Below are 23,197 nucleotides of genomic sequence, written 5' to 3' on the forward strand. Positions count from 1 at the left end.
TCTCTCCCAGTGATATTTCACTATCTTTAATAGCATTTGAAAAGGAGAATGTTAAAGGCATGCTTTAAAATCTTCTCTCATCAACCTTCCCCCAAATAGTCAACTACTCAAACCCTGTGGTGTGAGGTCAGAGTGCAGCAAAAGGCCAACTGAAAACAAATGCCTCACGCTTCTCTCTTCCTAACCCGGCAAAAAGAAATTCGAGACCAGCACAAATAAGGTAAAACCATAAACATTCTTTTTTGTTTTTATTAAGAAAGCATGCAAAAAACAACAACAACAATTGTGAGACCATACCCCCTTCCCAGCCTGCACCGATGCAAAGCATTATGGGTGGTAGGAAGGACTCACCAAACCAGAGACACAGGGGTTGAAGAGAGGAAGGCAGGGATGGGTGAATCTATACCAAGCAATTGCTCCTTCTGTCCCTCTCATTTTCTCCCTTATTTCCTCTTGCAGGCAGTGAGCTTCTGCAGCTTTGCACACATCACCCAATATAATACAATGACTATACTTCAAGTCCAGCAATGCCGAACCAACAAGAAAAAGTAGTATTCTTCCATTTCATGGAGGGGCAGGGAACTGAGGCCCAAAGAGGGTCAAGTTTGTCCTGTGCCACTGAGCAGGGCTGAATTTAGTGGCGGGGACCTAAATTCCCAGGAGGCCTGATGGCCAGTCTCCAGCTCTAGCCCCAAACTTCAGTTACTCTGGCAGCCCACCAGAGTTAACGGGGCTAGTTTTTCTTTAAGACACTGATGAATTACAAACAAGGGATACTCACATGTATGATTTAATCTACCCTTGCAAACCCTGTCTGGATCTGAGTAGAAAAGTGATTTACAAAAGAGGAGTGATAATAGGTAAAGGGGACTTCTTAGGGAGGATAGATGGAAATTGTGTGCAAGAGGCACCTTGATTGGAAGGAATAAGGAAGAGATGCCCAAAATAGGAACACTGGGCAAAGGCATTGTGCTGCCCTCTAAGAGAAATTCTCCTTTCCCCAGTGGAAAATATGACGTCATTCTTCAACCCCACTAACTGCCCTCTAACACAACAGGGGGAACTCAAGCCACTCACACCCCCACCTCGTACAAAGAACTTCAAAGAAATAAAGTGCTCTTTAGTCAACTGCCCTTTCTTGCCCCTTCACTGCAGCCTCACTAGACTTCTTCAGCAAACTCCCATATGTAACCCCTTACAGCCAGGAGAAGGGGTGGGAGAAGGAAAAAGCAGGAGAGTAGAAAGATAAATCTCTTGGAAATCCTCAGTAAACAAAAGAATATGATAATAAAGCAGAAATCAAAGAGAGTTGCCCTGTCCAGCCCATACGTTTGTCCTGTAGTTTTCAGAAACTAAACAGAGAAAAACAGAAGTAAAACTGTTCTTTCCCCCATGAGTAAAATTCAGTAATTAACCTTATATATACACTAAGTACTTTGCAGCAATAAACCATGGCCATTCCTTGTCAAAGGAGATAAGTTATCCCTATACCTTTTTCTGGGGGTTTCCCTTGGCCCCCAGTGAATACTTCACTCTAGATTATTTACCCCACACTACCAATGCCTTTGCCCCTCAAAAGACTATTGCAAAAGTTTCAGCCCCAATGATCTGGATTCCAACAGAAGCATTTGCCTACATAGTTAAGTAACTGAAACATTCCCTTCCCATGTCAATGCCAGCTGCATTTTGCTTTCCCCACCCACCTATCACCAATCCCGTTTGGTTCTCCAGGGCAGGTGGGAAAGAGATTCCCATCCTGTCTTAAAACATGATGAAATGAAGAGTGCTGGAAAATAAGGCAAAAAAATAAGGTGAGGAGAAGAAGAGTGGGGTGAACAACTGAGAGAGGACATAACAGTATTTGCTGAATGGGAAACGGGGATTGAAGAACAACTGGCAAATACAGATAAGAGCCACTGTTAATTTTCAGAGAAAATTATGTTTAAACAGCCAAAAGGGCTAAACTGAAAACATCTCCAAAAAGCCGAACCTGTGCGGAACAGCTGTCCTCCGCCCACCACCGCAGCAGAGGCCTGGCTCACAGCCCCCGTGTCTCCCACGGAGGATGGCCTGGGGATGAGCCAGCGGACCCTGACCTGCCATGGTATTAGTTACCAGTCCCCAGCTGTTTTAGATGCCATCGCCCTGCTGCGGTATTCCACTCCACCAGCCCAGCCTCTTATTCCACTAGCATTTTATGGTCACCTTCCGGCACCACCACCATGATGAAAGGAGAAAGAATCGCCAGGAGAAAGAATTGAAGATATAAAGGGACAAGGAAGAGCTCAGAGGACAAAATTAGCACCATTGAGTAAAACCTGCTAAGTCATGACTGCCAAGCAGTGTTAGAGATCCCTTCTGCTCGAAAACGTGGCCTCTCCAGTCCTGGACTGAATTGACAAGAACAGAAAAAAAATTTAGGGCTGAAAGGTGGGATTAGCACTGAATTTCTCAGATAGAAAGGTATAAATCCGAATTTGAAACCTTTCTCTGTGGCCATCATGGCCTCACCTTCCAGCCAGAGGACTTTAAATTAGCAAGGGGTGCACACAGTCAGGGGTATAGGAACAGGAGAGAGGAGGTTGCATATAACCAATAATAATAATAATAACAACATAATAAGAATAATACTAAAGGAATTAGGAAAAAAGAAGAAGAGGAAGAATGAGGCAGGAAAGAGGGGTTATCTTCGGCAGCATCTTGCGGTGGCTTCTCTGACAGAGAAAGGAAAAAAACCAGAATATATATCTATATACAGGCAACGGGGGGAAGGATGGGCTGGGGCTGCTCTTTCCCCACTGCCAGACTTCGCCATCCAGCCCTGGGCTGACAGTCACACTCTGTGATGCACTAAGTGATCAAGTCCCAGTCGAAGTCATCGGGGATCTCCTCACTGGCACCAGGAGGTGGAACCGGTGGCCGAGGGACCATGTGATGTGCTGTCAGGAAAAGACAAAGAGATTAAAAGGAGGGTGGATGGGAAGCTGTTCTGTCAGTTAGAGGGACAGTGCTCAGCCCCCTCGATTACCATGAGGAAGGCCTGGTGAAACCACCGTCCTTTCAGCCCTGAGTTCATTTTTTGTTGCTAGCCACTACTTCAGTGAAGCCCTAGGAAATAAACGGGAAGTAGGCCCCACGCCGACAGGACAGTTTACAGCCATTAACACTTAGACTTATGAAGACCCTGTACCAGTGGCAAAGAACATACAGATGTGCTGCTTTGAAGCAGCAGCACAGAAATGTGTATGTATATTACATAGATAAGGAATATGGGGACAAAGACTCAGATGTCATCTCCAAAACTGAAAACACTGGTGGTTTCGCAGGATATTAGTAATTTTTCTAAAATGTATTTAAAGGTGAAAGATCTGTTCGATTCGTACTATTTAAGATAATTTGGGGTCTCCCCTGGCACTACCACCATCAGAGGTAGTTCAATCCCAGATCCCTGACACTAGAGGTCAGGCAACAGGAAAGCAGACATGGGCACAAAGCAGGTACGTTTTATGCTTTGCACACTATGTTCATTTTACTAGCCTGCGTATGTCTCTCATCTAGCTTCTTTTCTTTCTTTCTTTACTTTTAGAGAGAGGGGAAGGGAGGAAGAAAGAGAAGGAGAGAAACGTCAATGTAGAGGTAGATGCCTCCTCGTGCGCCCCCTACTGGGGACCTGGCCCCGCAACCCAGCCATGTGCCCTGACTGGGAATTGAACCTGTGACCCTTTGGTTCACAGCCTGGCACTCAGTCCTTAGCCACACAAGCCACAACTCATCTAGCTTCTAAAGCTAGACATAAATGTTCTAGGTATCTATATTTTGTTTACATTCTTGAATGTACTTGCTTTCATTATTGAAGGTGCCCGATAATTTCATTAATTAATTAATTTTATTCTCACCCAAAGACATTTTTCCATTGGTTTTTAGAGAGAGAGAGGAAGGGAGAGAGAAGAACATCAATGCAAGAGAGAAGCACTGATTGGCTGCCTTTGTACGCTCCCAGACGGGAGACCACACATGCCCAGACTGGGGATCGCATGCATCCAGACCAGGAACCAAACCCACAACTCAGGTCTGTGCCTTGACTGGGAATCGATCCCGCAACCTTTCAGTTTCAGGAGGATGCTTCAACCAACGAAGCCACATCAACCAGCGCATACCAGATAATTTTGAAGTAAATCTGTCCCATTTAGTCTCCCATGACATACACCTCACTAGTAAGTGGCCCACACTCTGGCCTTTAGAATCCTGAAGGCTCACCCTTGCCAGGAAGTGCAGAGAATGCAGGCCAAGAGACGGGAGAAGGTAAAACAACCGGTGAGAAAAGAGACTGCTCGGTTGGGGGTGAAGCAAGCTTTCTGGCTCTTACCTGGGCGATTGTATCCTGCTGAGTCCTGGGTGGAGATTGGGTACATTGGTGATGGGCCAGAGTAGAGGTGGGGGGCTTGTGGGTGCCCATAAGAGTTCACTGTCAAACAAGACAAGAGTTACTTGAATGGATCATTCTACTCACTGAAGCAAAATGCCACAGAGAGGAAAAAGTGGTCCTCTTCCCCTCCCCTTAACTTCTCCCTTCTCTGCTCTGTTCTGTAGCTCCTGTGGGCATGAAGGCTTTCTGCAGAAGCTATCAGCCCTCACCTCTTAGGGCGAAAAGACCTAGATACTAGAACTGTGAAAGAACATAGCTATTAGAAAGATGACAAATATGAAAACAAGGTCATTGAATGTCTCTCCTCATGTCACGGAGCTGATGATCCCGTAACGGTAGACATTCAAGAGCTCACCTGACATAATTCAGGTAGGGGTCACTTAGACACAAATTAGGACCAGAGACTTTCTCCTCCCTTTCCTTATGTAATTCTAATCTCCCACACGAAGGAATCACATGGTCTCTTTCTTTGGCATTCTCCAGTATAGCACGTTACAGACAAATGTTCAGTCAATGTGGTAGACAAACTAGTCCCGCTGCTCAGTTGGGATCACTGCCCATTAGATGATTTTTCCCAATTCTCTTCTGCCCTTCTCCTCCCCGTCCCTTTTCATCCGAGTATCCACCTTCTTGGCCACTTGCTTTGTTTGTACCTTGGGTCAGGGCTGCCTCCTGTTTGCCACTCGTGAGGGCACAGGAGTCAGTAATACGGGGAGGGGCTGATGGCCGGTGGGAGCCCCCTTGGGAGGGCATGTGACCAGTCTGAGTGAGGAAGTGGTTGAGGGAGTCGCACAGATTGGCGATGTGATGCTGGTCCAGGCTCCAGTTCTTCTGCTCTGCCTGTCGTAGACTCTCCATCAGTTCTACAAACAGAGACGCAAGGAGCGCTATCCTCACAGAGGCCTCAGAGACCCCACAGCATCTACCCCATCTCGCTGTTCCGACCACATCCTGAATCAACACCACTGATTAACTGCATCTCCCATTATTACTGGTATCCATTAGGGCTCTACATTTTCAAACTCTCATTCTATTTGTTGCTAAATTCATATCATAATTTTGAACTTAGTGATGAATAAAACAAAATTTCAAAGTAACTGAGGGAATGAACCATGGCCACACCATCAGTAAATGCTGACAAACATACCAAATAATGGTCCAGGGTTTCTCAATTCCTGAGAGCCCCCCCTCTCCCAGGACAGAAGTGGCTAGGACAAACTACTGTCATGGTTTGAAATAAGGCTAAATCTATGAAACTTAACTTACAAATCATGTCAATACCATCCACCTTGTGAAATATGAAGGGAAATAATGAAATCGTCAGTCCTCAAACTTCACTTAACCATCGTCCACTTCTGGTCCTGGTTTCTCTGGGGTTCATGCACTTCCCCTGGACCCTCCTCTCTCCTGTCTTCACTAACCTGAGAACTGTGACTGCTCGATGCTGGACCAATTGAGCCGATTCACCATCTTGAAGCTTTCCTTTAAGGAGTCGATATTAGAGCACCAGTCGGGAGGAAAGGCTGTAACGAGGAGGGCAGATTGGGGAATAAGAGAGAGGCAAGTGTAAGAGGGCAGCCAACTCACAGCAGCCTGACTACAGGTAGGATTCTGGCATCTACACAGGTTATCGATTACATTACCAAGATAGTTTTGAAACCTCCCTCCCTGGAGATTTAGGACTAGTAAAGCTACCTATTCATTAGGTAGTGACAGCCCAACTCACAGGTAGGAGAATATGTAAAACAATCCCAATATATCCACAATTTCTATAATACAGGGCTCGAAGTAACAACTTCTGTTAGCTCAGATGAGCTCTCATGGAGGAGAGAGACGAAAAGGCTCAGCATTAACTTCCTCACCAACTGTACCTGCATGCCAGGGCCAGAACAAGGAGGTCATTCACCCTGCTCCAGCACCTCCCTTTACCCTCCTTACTCACCAAAACCACTACTGTTGATAGAAGCCTGGCCTTGTGCCTGTGGCTGTGGCGGTGGTGGCTGTTGGCCAGGGTGGGAGTGGGGATGATGCTGGTGAGGGTGATAGCCTCCGTGCTGCAGGGGGGGTGGATGCATGGCCATCAAAGAGGGAGGCCCGTAGCCTTCAGCCCCAGTTTGCTTCGCCCCTGGTGGGGTACAACCATCTGGGCTTGGGGTGTGCAGTGGAGGAGCACCCCCTACAGCTGAAGGGCCCTGGGCTGGCTGCTGCTGCTGCTGGGGCTGTGACTGCTGGGGCTGTGGCTGTGGTGACTGCTGCTGCTGAGGTGGCGGCTGCTGCTGCTGGTACATGTAGTAGTTGTTAGAGGGTGCCATGTCGCCCAGGAGAGACGAAAAGCCTGCAGGGTAGGAGGAAGCAGGCGAGTCACTTGGGCAATGCATTCTTCACTCAACAGGATTTCCACTGAGTCAAGGTGGGTAACCTCAGACAGAAACCACAGACTTCAAAGGGTGAGGGTGCACTGGGACAGCAGGGGTCCCACTGGCCGGTAAAGCAGGCAGAGGGAGAGCCTTGAGAATGTGGTGAACACTGAAACTTTAGCAAAAGGTCAGCATGCACCTTTCTATGTGATTTTACCAAGATGTGGGTGTAGGCCTGCAATCACAGTATCAAAAGACACCACCCATCAGATAAAGTTTAAAAAGCAAATCACAAAGAAGACAAAACCACTGGGCGACTATTCTCTCCTCCTCCTTATTGTCCCTTCACCTTCTACTCCCACCACCTTTTCTTGTGCTGACTATCAACAAATGCAGCTTCAGTGAGGAGTGGAGGAAGGATGGATGCATTTCTCAAACAGACTGGCCAGAAAAGAACTAGAGATTGAGGCTTGTAGTCTTCAGCCATCATTAAACTCCAGTGGACATTTTGCTGTCCTCGCCCACTTAATTTTTTACTTTGTTTCTGAGAGCCCCTCCATGTTCCTCTCGTCCAATCAACCGATCGCCTGAGTTGGACTCATTTCTCATGCAAATGCTAGTCTCAGAACACAACTCTAGATATGAATCCCCTGGGATACAAGAGGACCAATTAATGACAGTTAGACACAAATTTTACCTTTCTAAAAAGTGACTCCTAACTACTTTTAATCATTCTACTCATCTCCTGCTGTCTATGCAGGGCCACGGTCTAGAACAAGAAGATCTGATGATTCATTTGAAGTCTTGACTGCATCCCTACCTCTAACTTCTTTAAAAATGAAACAGAACAGCCTGGCTGGTGTGGCTCAGTTGGTTGGAGCACTGTCCTGGAAACCGGAAGGTTTCAGTTTCCATTCTGTCAGGGCACATGCCTAGGCTGCAAGTTTGGTACTCGTCGAAGTGTGTACAAGAGGACACCGACTGATGTTTCTCTCTCTCTCCCCACCCCACCCCTCTCTCTAGAATCAATAAGCATGTCCTTGGGTGAGGATAAAAAAGGTTGGGAGGGTTGAACCAGATCCTCTCCCAAAGAGCCTCCCAATAGGGACTTTGAAGCATTCTCAACTCAGGAAGTTGAGTAGGAACAAGATGTAAACTAATACTAGGAAGAATCATTAATTGTGTTTGAAGTGATCATTGAAATAACTAACTAAAAAGTATTTATCGTTAAGGATGCATGTTCAAATAATATTTACGGGTAGAGGACATGTCTGGGAATTGCATTCAATTACTCCAATTTAAAAAAAAGAAAGAAAGAAAGAGCCCTGGCTGGTATGGCTCAGTGGATTGAGTGCCGACCTGCAAACCAAAGAGTCACCAGTTCAATTCCTAGTCAGGACACATGTCTGGGTTGTGGGCCTGGTCTCCAGTAGGGGGCACCTGAGGGGCAACCACACAACGATGTTTCTCTCCCTCTTTCTCCCTCCCCTCCCCTCTCTCTAAAAATAAATAAATAAGAATCTTTTTTTTAAAAGGAGAAAGTTGAGTAGTAAATGAAATAAAACTAACAAAATACTGGTAATTGTTTAAATTGGGATACAGAAACATGAGGATTTATAACACTATTTTCACTACTTTTGCATCTGTTTGAGGTTTTTCCTAATACAAAATAACATAAATATGCTAAAAATAAAATTAAATTGTTTTGACAAAAAAAAACCCACATACAATGACTTTTTTTTTTTTTTGGACTGACCCTTATGGAAAGAGAACTGCTGTCCCCTAGTGGTCATTTCCTAAGTGACTTGCTTGAAGCAATCAAATCACTGCCCTTCTAGCCAGGAGATTTCTTCCAACTCCCTTTCTGAAGCTAATAACCCAGACCACATGCTGAAATAGCTGTCCTTCAGAACTAAGCCAGAAGAGCTCGACTCCAAACAGTTTTCATTCATAACATGCTTCCCCTGACCAGTGATCAACCTTTCCTTACATTAAAAATAAGAAAGGAGGGAAAAAAGAACATGTCACCACCTGTTCAAAAATATAAAGATGACCGTGCTCCCATCCCAACTCCGGACTCACCATGCTGAGAGGAGGACGAAGACTTCTCCAGCATGGACTTGTAGAGGTTGCGGAAGGACCAGCTCAGATCCTGAAAATTGATCTCTGAGTAGGAGAATTTGAAGTCATGGTTCGTGTTGTATAAGGGAGGCGGACCCTCAGCACTTTCTCGGCCTGGAGCCCCTGCAGCCACCGCTCCGCCATCCACAGATCCTGTGCCCTGCAAACAGAAGTAAGAAAGACTTGATCCACGTCCTACATGAGGAACCAACACTACCCTTTAACGGTGCCCAGGCTCTCCGGCCTGTCTCCATCCGCCACCAACCTTTCAGTGACAGAGCATCGTTTCTTCTTTCTTTATACATTCTTATTTTACTGTAGCCCCTTCCTCTTTCCCTATGTTACACCCATGCATTTACTTCTCTTATCAACATTTTTACCCCCCCTTTTCAGGACTCTTTCTCAAATTCCTGCTCTCATTCTCTCACTTCCACCCCTTCTCTCTCAGCTTTTCCCTTTTCCTTTCCCCTTCTTTTCCAATTTATCTGCCTACTGTATCACAGATACTCAATACATAATTTCGAACAGACAGATCTATGACTCTACTCAACCACTCATCCGCCCATTCTCCCAGCCACCAGCTCATAAACCCATCCGTTCACCTGCCCCTCTGCCCCCTCTACTTCCTACCTGGCTGTAGCTGGCGAGAGATGTGGGGCTCTGAAGTGACATCTGAGGGTTCCCCTCAGGAGGCAGGGAGGCTTCTCCACTCCCTGGAACACCTCCCCGGGGGCTCTTGCTTGCCTCCTGTTCTGGTGAGTCCTGGGAGAGCTGAGGGTTGCGAAAGAAAAGAAATCCATAAGCAGAAGCTTTCCTCCCAAGACCCAAGGTTTCCCCTTTGCTGGCATTCGCCCTTTGCCCCGGATACATGAAAGGGCAAATACCACCAGCAAAGGACTGAAAACACCGGGAAGAATGTGGAAGGAGCAGCTGGCTCGGGACTGAGCCAGCCATCTCTCCGAGACCTGGGCACTTACATCATCGTCTGGAGGGTGTCTTCTCTTTCGGGAGATGTCAGGGCAGGTGTCAATTGTCCAGTAAGAGCCCTAGAAGGAGAACCAGCGCCACAGAGAACAAAATCATTACAGCTGAAAATTTCCACCTTTGGAAAAGTAGATATTTTGGAGGATTTTCTGATCAAATAACACTAATAGTAAGACCAATGACCGGGAAGAAGAAGAAAAAAAGGAAAATGACCGGAAATTCACGCAGAGGCCTGAGGATGCTGGCTATTTTTGAGGAGTCGCTCTGTCCTACTGGTTCACTAAGTACATCCAACACACGCCTGCGGTGCACTCACAGACTTGGATTTTTCTGCAGAGGCAGAACAACGGTATCTAGTTCAAAGAGCTCTGCATGCCAGACACAACCCTGCCCTTGCGCATCATCGGAGGCAAGACCTGGACTTTAGTGTCCACATCTGTGAAATGAAGAGAATGATTTATTCTGTTTCCCTCTGAAGACAAAAGTCACGAAATTTGTGTAGAGAGAAGTTCCCATAGAGGCTATGAAGTCCGCACCTTTTACATCTAGCAAGTGTGCCACACACAAAAAACAGGACAGGAAAATCGACCTTAACACCGAAATTCTACTTTTAAAAAGAGATTTCACAATCTTCCTTAGTCACCCATATTAGTGGGGGGCCCAAAAGCCTGATTACCAAGCTCTTCCACTGAGAAAAAATAAAGCTGCTTCTGTAATTAGCATAGTTTCCTCTTCTGGATAATTAAAACAACCTCAGGACTCGTTGGGGCTGTCAACTACTTCTCTCTCCTTCCTGTTCCCCCTTTCAGTGCTTACAAAGGGCAGTATCTCACCTTCCCAGGATCATCCCGAGGTCTGGGCACCTTCCGGAAACACTTGTTGAGGGAAAGGTTGTGCCGAATTGAATTCTGGGGAAGCACAGAAGCAAGTTAGAGTTGAGCATTGTGCAAAGCAGTACGTTTTACAATAGAACAAAAAGGGACACAAAAAGGACATAACAAAAAATAAAGTTCAAGTATTGGGGTAAACGTATCAACTCTCAACTCTACTGATGGAGGAAATTACCTATCAGGTAGCAAATGCAATGAACTAAGAAAAACGCAGAAATTATATTTATGAGCAGTAGTGACTATAAATTTGACCACCGGGTGCTTCTGGAAGGCTGATTACAGTATAGAGCTTTTCAATCTTCCCACCCACTGACACCAGGTATACAAATGCCTCACAATCACATCTGCCCAGTTCTTATATCATTCCGTCATAAAAGCACAATACTTTTAAACTATTTATAAATATAATTACAAGTATAAACTATGAGAAAAACAAAAGCACAGTTCACCTTTGTTTTCTCAGCAGCCCATAGAATGGTCACACGAGGAGAAAAGAAATATTGTATAAATGTGCTGGGGGTTCAGGGAGCTAGCAGGGGCCTATTCATAAAAGAGAAGACTGAACGCTTTCGCCCAGACCGGGTGGCTCAGTTGGTTGGAGCTTCATCCTGGACACCAAAGGTTTGCAGTTTTGATTCCCGGGCAGGGCACATACCTAGGCTGTGGGCTCCGTTCCTGGTCAGGACGATTGATGTTTCTCTCTCTCCCTCTCTTGCTCTCTAAACATACCCTTGGGTGAAGATTAAAAAACAAAACAACTGAATGCTTTCAATAGTCTTCAGCTCATCATCTGGTTTGTATGTCAACTGGTGAGTCATAGAGTGAGAGAACTTCATTAAATCCCCATTCTACTTTGCAATTGGCAAATAAGTTGTCACTCCAAAAGACTGGGAACATCAGCCTTCCTTCTTTGCTTGGAAAAGGAGTCCCCTTCTTTTTTTATCTCCAGCCAAACAACTCATGCTCTCATTACTTGCTTGTTGAATGAGTTGTTGGTAAAGGACCTAATTATATTATTTTTTCTTGGTATACCAATTTTTAAAAGATAATGACTATGTGCAATGAAACTTTGGAAATGTGATGAAATTCCTACCACTAGGCATGAAGGAGCAAGGCCATGCCTTGCACAGTGACTTGAACACAGTAGAGTGGCAATAAATATTTGTGAAATGAATAGATGTTCTTTTTGAGGAATCATCAGAGGGTATATGATGAGCAACAGCATCCGACCATCCCCGTAACTACACTTAGAAGCTCAGTATCACTGGAGTTCCCCTGACATACTTGAGGAAAGGGTATACCACATGTGTGAGACAGGCCAAGTGTGCCGGGCCAGATTACACAAAGAAACAAAAGCAGAGAACAAGGCTGTCAAAGGCTGAAAATAAGGCTTTGTTAGAGAAGCCAACCTACCTTCCAACCAATGCCAGCATTCTTGTAATAAGGGAAGTTATCACAGATCCAGCGGTAAATCTCACTGAGGGTCATCTTCTTGGCTGGAGAGGAGTTGATGGCATAGGTGATGAGGGTGGCGTAGCTGTATCGTGGTTTGCCATCCTGGTGGACTGCGGCCTCATCTTTGCTCAAGGTGGCATTAGGATCTGTGGGTGAGCCTGGTGGACACTTGCGGCTGCCCCCTGGAGGCCCAGCCTGGGAGGCACTCCCAAGCTTCTCAATGGTAGCCCGGAGGGTCAGCTGGGGGAGCCAGTCTATGGAAGTGAGGCTACTCTCTAGGTCAGAAGCCATGGTTCTTCTTGGTTCTGCAGAAAAGTGAACAAAGGGAACAGGAAAATAGAGTAAATGAGTGTTACCTCTGGTTATGGCAGCAAGTAATACTCAAATGCTAGTGCTTTAAGGGAATTGGGAAGCAACATTTCTTTCTTCTATAATTCCCTTAGGAAACTTCTCTATGAGATGGCCCCCAACCACATGGTCCTAGAACCCTCCAATGGATCTATCACCTCTTATCTATCAGATGAGAGACTGGTACTTAATTCTACATCTCTATATGGAAGGTGGCCAAGAGGCCTCTCCCTTCTGGCAGACTAAGAGAGAAATCAACCCTCCCACCCAACCCTGCCGTCCCTTCCACGGTCCTTACAGTGCAAAGCCCTACAGCATAACATTTTAAAACTATGTAGAAATAATTTTTTTAAATACACTTAGTAACTCTGCCAAAGCTTATTCTTCAATTACGTGACACTTGTTATAATTTATATACAACATCTACAGATAGCACAAGTGAACACGTAAAGAAAAAGTCTAAACAGAAAAATGCACTAATGAAGCACACACCAACACCTTAAAGATAGTTCATATTAAATATATTTGAGCACTAGCCCTTTTTAGCCCATATACATGTGCGTGTGAGGCATGTTAGATATATACCAAGCATAAGTTACATATGAGTAGCAGCAAAGAACAGAGGTAAGACACATAAACAGGGGCCCCCAAAGAGAGATTACAAGTAGCTACACAGCATACGTTACCAACAGAGCCCAGAGTCACACACAGAGGTAACAGAGCCTGAGTACAGTTGCCCTCACACCTTGAAAGCTACCCCTCTGCAAGCTCCCGCCCACAGACACCTACACCAGGAAGAAGTCATCAACAAGGACCTCCCACCTCTCATCCTGCTGGGCTTCACTGAGCCAAGGAGACACCCAGCTGAGTGCGCACCGGTAACAATCAGATAGCCTGGCTAAAAATAGCCACTCTGGGGCTAAGAACTGGCTCCCCTTCTCCCGCCCGCCTCTCTCCTCCCTTCCAAGCCAGGCACGCAAGCTCGCTGCACCTCCATGCAAAGTCCTGGCGCCGCCAAACCGCCCACGCCTGATGTTTGCACGCCCCGCTGCCACCCACACAGCCTGGGCGCTCTTTCTGGCAGAGAGGTGTAGCTAGAGTGACGTCTTGGTGGGGGAAGAATTAGAACGATGGGGGACATCTGTACTGCAGGGTCTAGAAGGGCTGGCAGGAACCATTTGGCACGCCCCGAGAGCTGATGCCAGCGACCCACTGAGCACTTGCTGCCTAACAGGTTTGTGCCTGCACGGCCTCCAGATTCCAACTGGTATTTCTCCCTCTAGCCCCTGCAGATAGTCCCACCGGGGCATTTCTCTAGCACGCCTCAGATTTCAGAGTCCTGGACAGAAAGATATTTTGTATGTACTCTAAACCCACACACAGCTACTATGCATAAGCACATACCTACAACTCCACACAAATCCACTCACTTTGCCATTCAAAGCTCTCTGCCACTTTGGCTGCCTACCTCTCTCCTGGCTCCAACACAGCTTTCAGGCTGTCAGTCACTCCGGCAGTCAGTGACTCTTCCCCCCTTGCCACTCACCTCTTCCTCCTAAGGATCAGCATTCATGCTCATCTCCCTCTCTCCCCAGGTCCCCACCTACACAATCTGTGCACATACATACAAGTACCCTGCCCTGAGCTGTCACCAGCAACACACCCACTCTACAGACTGAAGGAAACACCTTAGTGCCCCAGGGGCCTGGGCATCCAGAGACCCAGCTGCAACCCAAGAACTGCTTGACAGGAGAAAGGCGGAGGATGGGGCGGGGTGTGTTTATGACTAGCTTCATAAAGGGGTTTTCCTTTTATCCTTATCTTCTCTCCCACCACCCTCCTTTTCATCCCACCACCATGGAAACTTAGAAACTAATAGGGATATTCAATCGTTCCAGGAAGTCTCAGACCTCCTAGCCCTACACTAAGTCAAAACACCTCAGGCTCTGGGGTAGCACGAGGGGCTGGGTCATCCCAGCAGAACGATAAGATGTGAGCAGGGTCTCAGTGACCAGAAGCGAAGGCCTGTAAAGAAGTTTTACTCTGCTCCCTACGATCTCCTGCTAAAGATCCCTAGGAAATCTCATTTTAAGAACACAGAAGCCAAAAAAAAAAGAACACAGAAGCCTGCAGTGGGCATTTTATTTGAAACTCACCCACCAGTGGACAAGAGCACGAGAGCAGATTTAAAGTGGTGACAGGGGGGCTTCCAGAACCCATTTGGCACGTGCCAACCGCTGTGACTTCTAGAAAGGGAAGCGTTCTCAGCCTTTTGCTAGTTGTTCTATGCCCGGCACCAGGTTAGGACACTGAGGTTAAATTTAACCTTTCTCCAGCACCCTGCCAGTCAGCCCTCCAGATACCGCCCTAGCACTCAAAATATATTCCAGTCTTACCAGCTACAAGACACTTGTAGCAAAAGGTCCTTCTGATCTTTCAGCACCATTCTCCTCCAACCCATCCCACTTCCTCACTCCTGTCACTTCCCCATTCTTGAAGGGCAGCCCAGTGTGAAAAGGCTCAGAGATTGAGGTTCCTCTGTCCCACTCCCAACCTTGACACTGACTCACTAAATGTCCCTAACCACCCCCTGCCCCCTGAAGTTTTGATGCCTCAGTTTCCCCTGCCAATAAAAGGGATAAAGTCATAAACACTGCCAAAGCCTCATCCTTGGAGGGAAGTGAATGAAGCTTAATGACCTCGTGGCTGCCACAAATTCCACGCTCCCCAAAATAATGGCATGAGGCTAATGTTCAGGGCTATTATTAGAAAGGCAAACAAGAGGTACTTCCATGTCTCGGTCCAACCAACCTAGTTACCCAGACCTCTCTCTCCAGGTGGGCCTCGTGCCACTGGGCTTGGGCAGAACCTGAGTCAGGCCACATTCTTCTCTGCGTGCTGGAAGACTGAAAGGAAATACCCACAGAACTGGGAAAGGCAGCCAAAGGGCAGGCTCCATCACATCCACAGGGCGTCTAATGAAGACTACAGTACTGGGAGAGAGGCAGAGAAAAACAGAAAGACATTCTGTTGGAGTAGAAGACTGATCCCAAATGAGATGTGTAAGATCCAAAATCATAGCCACAGCTTTCTTCCCATTTTATCTGCAAGGCCAGTAATTGTTCTCTGGATGGTGCCAAGGTCAGGTATTAAAGAGTGATAACTTCCTGCTTTGTACATAATGCCAAACCTAATAGAGCAGTGGCTAAGTTAAGCATATTACCAATTACTAGTCAGGCTGCCTCAGTTTCAGTCCTGGCTCCACTACCTACGGGCTGTGCAACTTCAGGCAAATCACTTAACCACTGGGCATTGTAGTTTTTCCATCTATAAACCAGAGATGGTAACTGTACCTACAGAGGGTTGCTGTGAGAACTACCCTGAATTAATACTTTTAAAGCCCTTAGTAAGTATAAGTATGACTATTTTTGAATGGAGAAAAGAATATTCGAAGTTAAAAATTAGAAAACTAACAGATTACAGGGGTAAGACTAGAAGCAGAAAGCCTGTGATGGTTTACATACTGCAAAGCCTGCACTCCGTTCAAAATATTTTCAGGACATCAGAATCTCAAGCTTTTGCTTTGGGGATGGCATCACTCCAGTGCTGACCAGTGCCAGGACCAAGTAAACTCCAAGGATGAAGAAATGGAGGAATATCATCTCTCATTTTTCAGAGGGCACAAGGTCTCGCCATAAGACATGATCTGGAAAACAGCACTCTCTCGACCACAGTTAATTCAGCCTCAGAGCCATGTGCTTCTGACATCACAGAGGCCAGGAGGGTTAGGGACACTCAGAATGAGCAGGGCCAACGAGGTGGTGGCAGCACACCTAGGGGCGCTGTACTGCTGTGAGCTCTGAGCCATCCACAGGTTGCATCCCGGCATCCGGCATCCGGTGGAGTATCTGTAGGAAAGAGACTGCTGCTACACCAGAGCTGTCTCTTTTCCAAGAAGTTAAGAAGGGAGTTTTAGAATTAAGAATCAGAGTCTTAATGCCTTTGAGACCAGAGATACCAGAAATGAAGCTCTCCTATTGGTAAGTTCCAGAAGAAACAGTCCCAGCCTGAGACTGGGCTGTGTGCTGCCTGGGATGACTGTCATGCAGCCATTCCTAAGGACTCCCACTGGCCAGGAAGGCCAAGCCTTTCCTCCGGCCTGGGCATCCTTACTAGGATCCTCCCCAGGTCCTTTCACAGGGGCACCTTCTTCTAGAGGCCTACCAGAAACATACAATGCTAGGTCATTGAAGGCTTGGTCTGAAAAGTGTATATGTACCCGTCTCCAGAAACATACCTACTGGAAACACAGTCATGGAGACACATGGAAACACACTCACCTGAATTAAGAAACATATGCACATCATTCTAAAGTACAGCCACATAAACCTGGATTACAGTCGCCTCCTATACTCCTGTACTGCTACCACCAGATAGCTTCCAGGACCAAGTGGTTGTACTTAGGGACTCAGGCAACCCATCAATGGACCAAAGAGAGAAGGAAGAAACATAAAAACCCAAAGAGATAAAGCCTCCCACTTGGCCTTGCTGTGAGGTATAAAACCCCTCACAAAGATATTTCCTAATGGCAAGGCAGGAAGGCAGGCACCCAGTTAGTGACCCCGGGGTGAAAGGCAGAGCTCTACCAAACACCAGCCTGGGCTGAACTAGAGGAATTTCCTGGCACCTTTTCCCTGCATTTTCTAAAGATTCTGGACTTGGATGATTCCTACTCCTATCTTACAAAGGAAAACTTAAATGCAGGGTTCCAGAGACCCAGCACTGAACAAGAAGCAGGAAGGGAGAAGACGAGACTATTCAGTGCTTTCAGGAAAAGGAATTCCTCAAAGGTCACATCTCCCTGGTGGCCAACTTACTCAAATGAAAGGCTGGGAGAGAGGCTGAGCAGGACACTTCTCTCTTCCTAGGTGGGATCTGATTTTCCCTGAGGAACTGTCAGCAAAGGACAGGAGCTGGACAGGGGACTGGGACAGTGGTACAGGGTCAGCCTTAGGGAACAACTTCATCCCAGGAGTTGGCATTCCCCTGTGCCCTTTCTTCTTGTCTCAGGACATGTGGAATTCCCATTCTCCCTTTGGATTTCATTGGTAGAGGCATGACTCCAGCAAGGCATGAGAATATCAGTCACTACTCAAGAGACCTCCTGATGTCTGAGCTACAATGAGTGGGGAGCGACTGCTTTTCTTTCAAGAGAGCAATAATCACAGTGGTAAGAGAGGGCAATTCTGGCGGACATAAAACTAACCTAGGGTTACAGATAAGAAAATGTAACATCAATGGAAGCTGTAAACAAGGCCAGGCCATGAAACATCACCAGGACTTCAGTGAGGGCCCACTCTCCAGGTGAGAAGGCCTGCTGTCCAGGTGACACAGGCCAAGGAGGGAGGGTGGTAAGGGAGTGTGGCTGGGATGTGTCCATCATTGTTACACAGTACAGATGGATTCCCAAAAAGCAGCTGTTTTCTGATATCTCTTTGCTATCAATATGGAAGCATACACCTCCCTAGAGACCTCGGATGAATGCCGTCCCTTAGACCCCAAACACCAAAAAAACCCGCTTCTCAGAGTCTCTGCCACAAGATGTGGGTTTGAACGCAGGAGCTCCTTCAGAACACACTTCTCTGAGGATTCTGAGTTATCACTCCACCTTCCCCAGTAATGAAACCCAAGAGACACCATCGCAGACCCCTACACCCACCTGTCCCTAAGGATGACAGAGAGAAGGCAAAAGAGTGCACTCACCTGTCTCCAAGGTTCCCCCAGCAAAGTGAGGGAACCACCTGGTACTGGAGTTTGGGGTTGGAGGGAGCCCCGTCTTCAAAGGCAGATGAAGAGTCTCATTCTCAGTGGCTTTTCCTGTACGTGGTTGAGCCTTCCAAGCTGGGGAGGGGACCTGGGTCCCCTGAGGATGAGGAGTGAAGGGAGGAGCAGGAGGAGGGGGAGGAGGAGAAGGAGGTCCTACCTGGGGAAGGTGGCACCCCCCCACACCCTGCCAGTCACGCCGGGGAGGAGGGGAGGAGCCTCTCCCAACCAGGAGTTGTCTCCTCCCCCTCGGGGGAGTCCCCCTCCCCCCCAAAGTGGATCCTTCGGGAGTGGAGGGCTCCTTCGGTCTGCTAGAGATGTGAGCGGAGGGGCTCTGCCCTGTTCCACTGTCCAGGTCCAAGGAAGTTGAGGGGGAGTTCTTCCCCACTCCCGAAAGGCTGAAAGCCGACTCCTCTTCTTTCCCCGGAGTGTCCCCTGCCTCTGTGAGCACTGGCGAGGATGCAGGGTGCCTATTCCGCAGGCTCACCCCCTTTTCTCTTTGCCTCAAAAGTCCCGAAGTGCTGAGAGCGTGTTTGGAGGGGTGGAGGCACGCGGGGCGGGCTCACTCCGCTTCCTTAGGAAGGCTCGTCCCCCTTTTACTTCTGAAGGTCTATCCCCGGGCCAGTATGGGGATTTGCCTCGCCTCCAGGAAGGAGGGACTTGTCCCCTCCAGGGGTCTCTTCTTTCCCTCGCCCGGACGGTAAGGGTCTTCTCTCCCACGGGCAGAGAGGCGGCTCCCGGGGAGCCCCCGAGGGGGGGGTTGTCGCACTCCCCGCTCTCCCCGGCCGGCCTGGGCAGCAGGGTCCGGGAGGCCGCGGCTCCGCACCCCCGTCACTGGCTACTGTGGCGGCAGCGCCTCTTCTAGCCGCGTCCCGTCCGGTCCGCTCACTCCGCGCGTGGGGCTCCCCGCGCTGCCACCTCCTGGGCTCCAGCCAGTCCGGGCTCCCGCGGAGCCAGAAGGCGGACGGACAGTGTCAGGGCTCGGCTCGGGCTCGGGCTCGGCTCGGCTCCGCTGCAGGCCCCGGCTCCTCCCCGGCCTCCGCGCCGCACTCCGAGCCCCTCCCCCTCCCCCGCCCGCCGGGCCGCCGCCGCGGCCTCCCCGCGAGGGTTAAGGAGGAGCGGGCGGCGCGGGGCTGCGGGCCTCGCCGCGGGGAGGCGCTGCGCCCGGGGAGCGGCGTCGCTGCACTCCCGCTCCCCTGCGACCCCGCCACTGCCCACGGGGACTGGCGCCGCCCGGAGTCCCCTCCGGCCGCCACCGGGACGCCTCGCTCCCTGCATCTCTCCATCCACCCAAGGGGCCCACCTCCTGCTCTGCACCCGGAGATTCCCTTGTTCGCACCGTGCGCGAACTGTCAATTCTGATTTGACACTAATTCTGGTACGCTGACCTTTTTTCATTCTGTTGATTCTATATGCAGAAAAACACCTCCATTCCTCGCCCCCCCCCCCAGGAATGTCTTTGATGGGCTTCTCTTTCTCCTGAGATAGTTTATAAAGAATTATGGGGATTCGGGTGATAAGTTACCCTGATATCCACCCGGAGTTCAGTAAATGCTTGCTGAATAAAGGAGTGTATAAAGGTATAAAAGCATGCAACGAGGAAATTCTGAACTAAACATGAGAAAGTCTAGCTTTATGAGCTTGTGCAAGACCCTTCTTTTATGGAATCTTGGTCGTTAAACAGAGGACCTTGCCTACCCAATAAGGGTATTTTAAAGATCAAATGAGATAATGTATGTGGAAATGCTTTTTAAGTAGTACAGTATACAAAAATATGACTGTTGTTTAGTTACCTTGAAAATCCTGTAATATATCTTACTGATCACAGAGTGTAGAATGTTCTCATTCTCTGCCACATACAGAATAATCCCCACCCGATGACAGTAAATGCCACCAGGGACTCTACCGCCATTTTTCCTCCTGGAGTCATATTATTTCTCTGTAGATTCTTATATATTTCACCTTCTGGTTCATTAAACTTTTCTAAATATACTCTACTTTCTATCACATAAAACAATATGAAAGCAAAATATCCATGAAGTATTTGCATTGCTAAAGAAAGACTACATACTCAAGATTACAGCTTGTTGACTACATTTCACATTTAGATGTTAGTCTTATGTCCTTTCACTAAATACATGACACTGTATTTTATTTAAATTTTATATATATATATATATATATATATATCTTCACTTCCAGCCAAGGTGGAGGTGTAGGTGGATATGCTTTGCTTCCTCGCCCAACCAAAATAAGGACAACGACCAATTTAAAAACTGCCAGAAAATCTAACTGTACGGAAGTCCAAAAAATAAGGAGCTAAAAAAGAAACATTCATCTAGACTGGTGCGCTGAGACAAAGAAACATGGCCCAAATGAAAGAACAGATCAAAGCTCCAGAAAAAGAACTAAGCATCAAGGAGATAGCCACCTATCAGATACAGCGTTCAAAACACTGGTGATCAGGGTGTTCATAGAAATGATTGAGCACGGATGCAAAAGAGAGGAAGAAGTGAAATTGTGTAAATGTTAAAGGGACTTATCTAAGAAAAAGAAAAAGATCAAAACTGTGAACAGTAAAATGACAACAGACTCACAACTATCAACAACTGAACCTAAAACAAAAACAAAAATAAAAACAAACTATGCAAACAACTAGAACAGGAACAGAATCACAAAAATAGAGATCACATGGAGAGTTATCAGTGGGGAGAGAGAGGGATGAGAATGAGGGAAAAGGTACAGGGAATAAGGAGCAAAAATGGTAGGTACACCTAAAAGACAGGGGAAGTTTAAGAATAGTATAGGAAACAGAGAAGCCAAAGGACGTAATGTACGACCCATGGACATGAACTAAGGGGCGGGGTGAATGCTGGTGTGAGGAGGGGTGCAGGGTGGAGGAGGATAAAGGGGAGAAAAAATGGGACAACTGTAATAGTATAATCAATAAACTTTAAAAAGAAATATTGCCTCTGTCTTAAGTTTACATGATTAGTAAGTAGCAAAGTCAGGATTTAAATTTACAGTTCCAAATAACTCTAAATACCCAGCTTATACTTTCTATTTCATTGTTCACAGCTGTCAGAGTTCAAAGTCATCCTGAAATTTAAAGGAAGTAAGGGCCAGTGGAACCTTTCCTTTCTTCCCACCCTTCCAATATCCAGGTGCCTCCTCACCCCTTTGAAACATTAACTCATTCTCCCCACACAGATAATTTGGCATAAATATTTCTTACTCCATGTTAGATGTTTTATTATATTTCTCCAGCCCTCTTTGACATTTTCTATGTATGTATATGAAATTGGGGGGGGGGGCAGGGGTAAAGAGGTAAAAATACTAAAAATGCAAAAACTAGGGAAGGATTAGACTCTTTTTCTGGAAATATAGAAAAATTAAAAGCTCAAGAAATTATTTGATATATATGAGGTATTTGTTGGAGCATTATTTGTAACTAAAATATTATAATCAACTTAAATATTCATAATAGTGTAACTGTTAAACTATGGTACATCTACATAATAGAATACTACTTAGCTTTTAAAAGAGTAGCAATTGTATTTAACTCTGGAAGGTAGAATTAGTGAAGAGTAGTTTTTCTTTTTATATCTTCCTTACCATTTAGATATTTTGTAAGAGGCATATATTATTTTAAAGAACCAATTTTTAATATATATAAATATATTTCAGTGAGAAAATCACTTTAAAAAGTCTGTATATGACCATATAGTTGCTCCTTAAACTATGTACATGTGTATGTACATGATACACACACACATACGTAGATATACACCAAAAATGTGAACTTAAAAAAATTATTTTAATTTGCCCTGCCTGGTGTAGCTCAGTGGATTGAGCATGGGCCTGCAAAGCAAAGGATCTCGGTTCGATTCCCAGTCAGGGCACATGCCTGGGTTGCAGGCCAGTTCCCAGCAGGGGATGTATGAGAGGTAACCATACGTTGATATTTCTCTCCCTCTCTCCTTCCCTTCCCCTCTAAAGGTAAATGAATAATAATAATTAAAAATCTTTTAAAAATTATATTTAAAAAATAAAAATAAAAGTATGCTATATCTTTAAAAATTTATTTTAATTTATCTAATTTCTACTATATTTATAATTTGCATTTATATGCTTTGTGCTTATATAATTTTAAATGTAAAAAAAAATAAACCTGTTTGGTTTTTTTTGTCCTAAGACAGGAGAAGCACTTGGCATTCATTTTCTCTTTACTTTCTATTAAGAGGAGTAATATGAAGCAGAGTAAAAATATAGGAGTCAAAAAGGAAGGAACTACCCTTCTACATAATAGAATGTATTCTATAATTCTTCATGAGTGTTAGTTGACCTTTACCAAGGTGCTTCTTCATAATATTGGTGACTAATATGTCACAATACACATTTTGGAAGCATTAAAGACCTGTGCATTATATGAAACCTTGTACAGTGGATAAGAGTCATATATTCAAACTGCAGCTTTAGCACTCAATAACTGATAACTTAAGTCATTAAACTGCTCTGTTAGTCAGTATCTCATCAGTAAAATGGGTATAATAATAATTCCTACTTCATAGTATTGTGGAGGGACCGTGCCACTTCATGCATGTAATGCATTTAATAAGTGCATAAGGGGAGGGGAACCTAGAGATTGAAAGAGGTTTGAAACATATATCAACCAAGTGCAATCTATATGGATCAAGAAACCCATATTCAGTACAGTATGTAGACATTTGGGGGAAATCCTGACTTGAACAAATCAGCTGGAATGAATATTATGAAGCAGTTGGTGAAATTTA

General features: G+C 46.2%; 2 protein-coding genes across 4 annotated transcripts; one reads left to right on the top strand and one right to left on the bottom strand.

Annotated features, from left to right (window-relative positions):
* Positions 1 to 221: 221 nt before the first annotated feature.
* FOXJ2 (forkhead box J2) lies at positions 222 to 19,409 on the bottom strand. 3 transcript variants are annotated; one of them, XM_037167824.2, is made up of 12 exons: positions 18,345 to 19,409; positions 15,393 to 15,574; positions 12,192 to 12,538; positions 10,722 to 10,796; positions 9,882 to 9,950; positions 9,535 to 9,675; positions 8,866 to 9,064; positions 6,369 to 6,761; positions 5,848 to 5,949; positions 5,080 to 5,289; positions 4,367 to 4,465; positions 222 to 2,939 (listed from the first exon to the last, which is right to left on the bottom strand). In XM_037167824.2, exons 3-12 carry the CDS (start codon positions 12,522 to 12,524, stop codon positions 2,851 to 2,853), a joined length of 1,710 nt encoding a protein of 569 aa, XP_037023719.2. In that variant the 5' UTR covers positions 12,525 to 12,538; positions 15,393 to 15,574; positions 18,345 to 19,409; the 3' UTR covers positions 222 to 2,850. The 3 variants fall into 3 exon arrangements, with proteins under 3 accessions (XP_037023719.2, XP_037023718.2, XP_053517851.1); XM_037167823.2 differs by lacking the exon at positions 15,393 to 15,574; XM_053661876.1 differs by lacking the exons at positions 15,393 to 15,574; positions 18,345 to 19,409 and adding an exon at positions 14,742 to 14,904.
* On the top strand, positions 17,905 to 21,263 carry LOC128626893 (skin secretory protein xP2-like). The gene is made up of 3 exons (XM_053662118.1): positions 17,905 to 17,945; positions 19,013 to 19,782; positions 20,607 to 21,263. The coding sequence occupies exons 1-2, from the start codon at positions 17,905 to 17,907 to the stop codon at positions 19,764 to 19,766; spliced, it is 795 nt and encodes a 264-aa protein (XP_053518093.1). The 3' UTR covers positions 19,767 to 19,782; positions 20,607 to 21,263.
* The last annotated feature ends 1,934 nt before the right edge of the window (positions 21,264 to 23,197 follow it).

This window comes from Artibeus jamaicensis, unplaced genomic scaffold (assembly GCF_021234435.1).
Source record: "Artibeus jamaicensis isolate MK-2021 breed Jamaican fruit bat unplaced genomic scaffold, CSHL_Jam_final contig_233, whole genome shotgun sequence".
In the NCBI taxonomy this organism is placed as follows: Eukaryota; Metazoa; Chordata; class Mammalia; order Chiroptera; family Phyllostomidae; genus Artibeus; species Artibeus jamaicensis.

Bases quoted from the DNA above. Each gene is read 5' to 3' on its own strand.
- FOXJ2 (XM_037167823.2), bottom strand. From the start codon at position 12,524: ATGGCTTCTGACCTAGAGAGTAGCCTCACTTCCATAGACTGGCTCCCC. The intron at 9,951-10,721 runs GTGAGATACTGC...TTCTCCTTCTAG, and splicing joins CTCGGGATGATCCTGGGAAG to GGCTCTTACTGGACAATTGA. The intron at 5,950-6,368 runs GTGAGTAAGGAG...TCCTCGTTACAG, and splicing joins TATCAACAGTAGTGGTTTTG to CCTTTCCTCCCGACTGGTGC.
- LOC128626893 (XM_053662118.1), top strand. From the start codon at position 17,905: ATGAAACATCACCAGGACTTCAGTGAGGGCCCACTCTCCAG. The intron at 17,946-19,012 runs GTGAGAAGGCCT...TTACTTCTGAAG, and splicing joins AGTGAGGGCCCACTCTCCAG to GTCTATCCCCGGGCCAGTAT.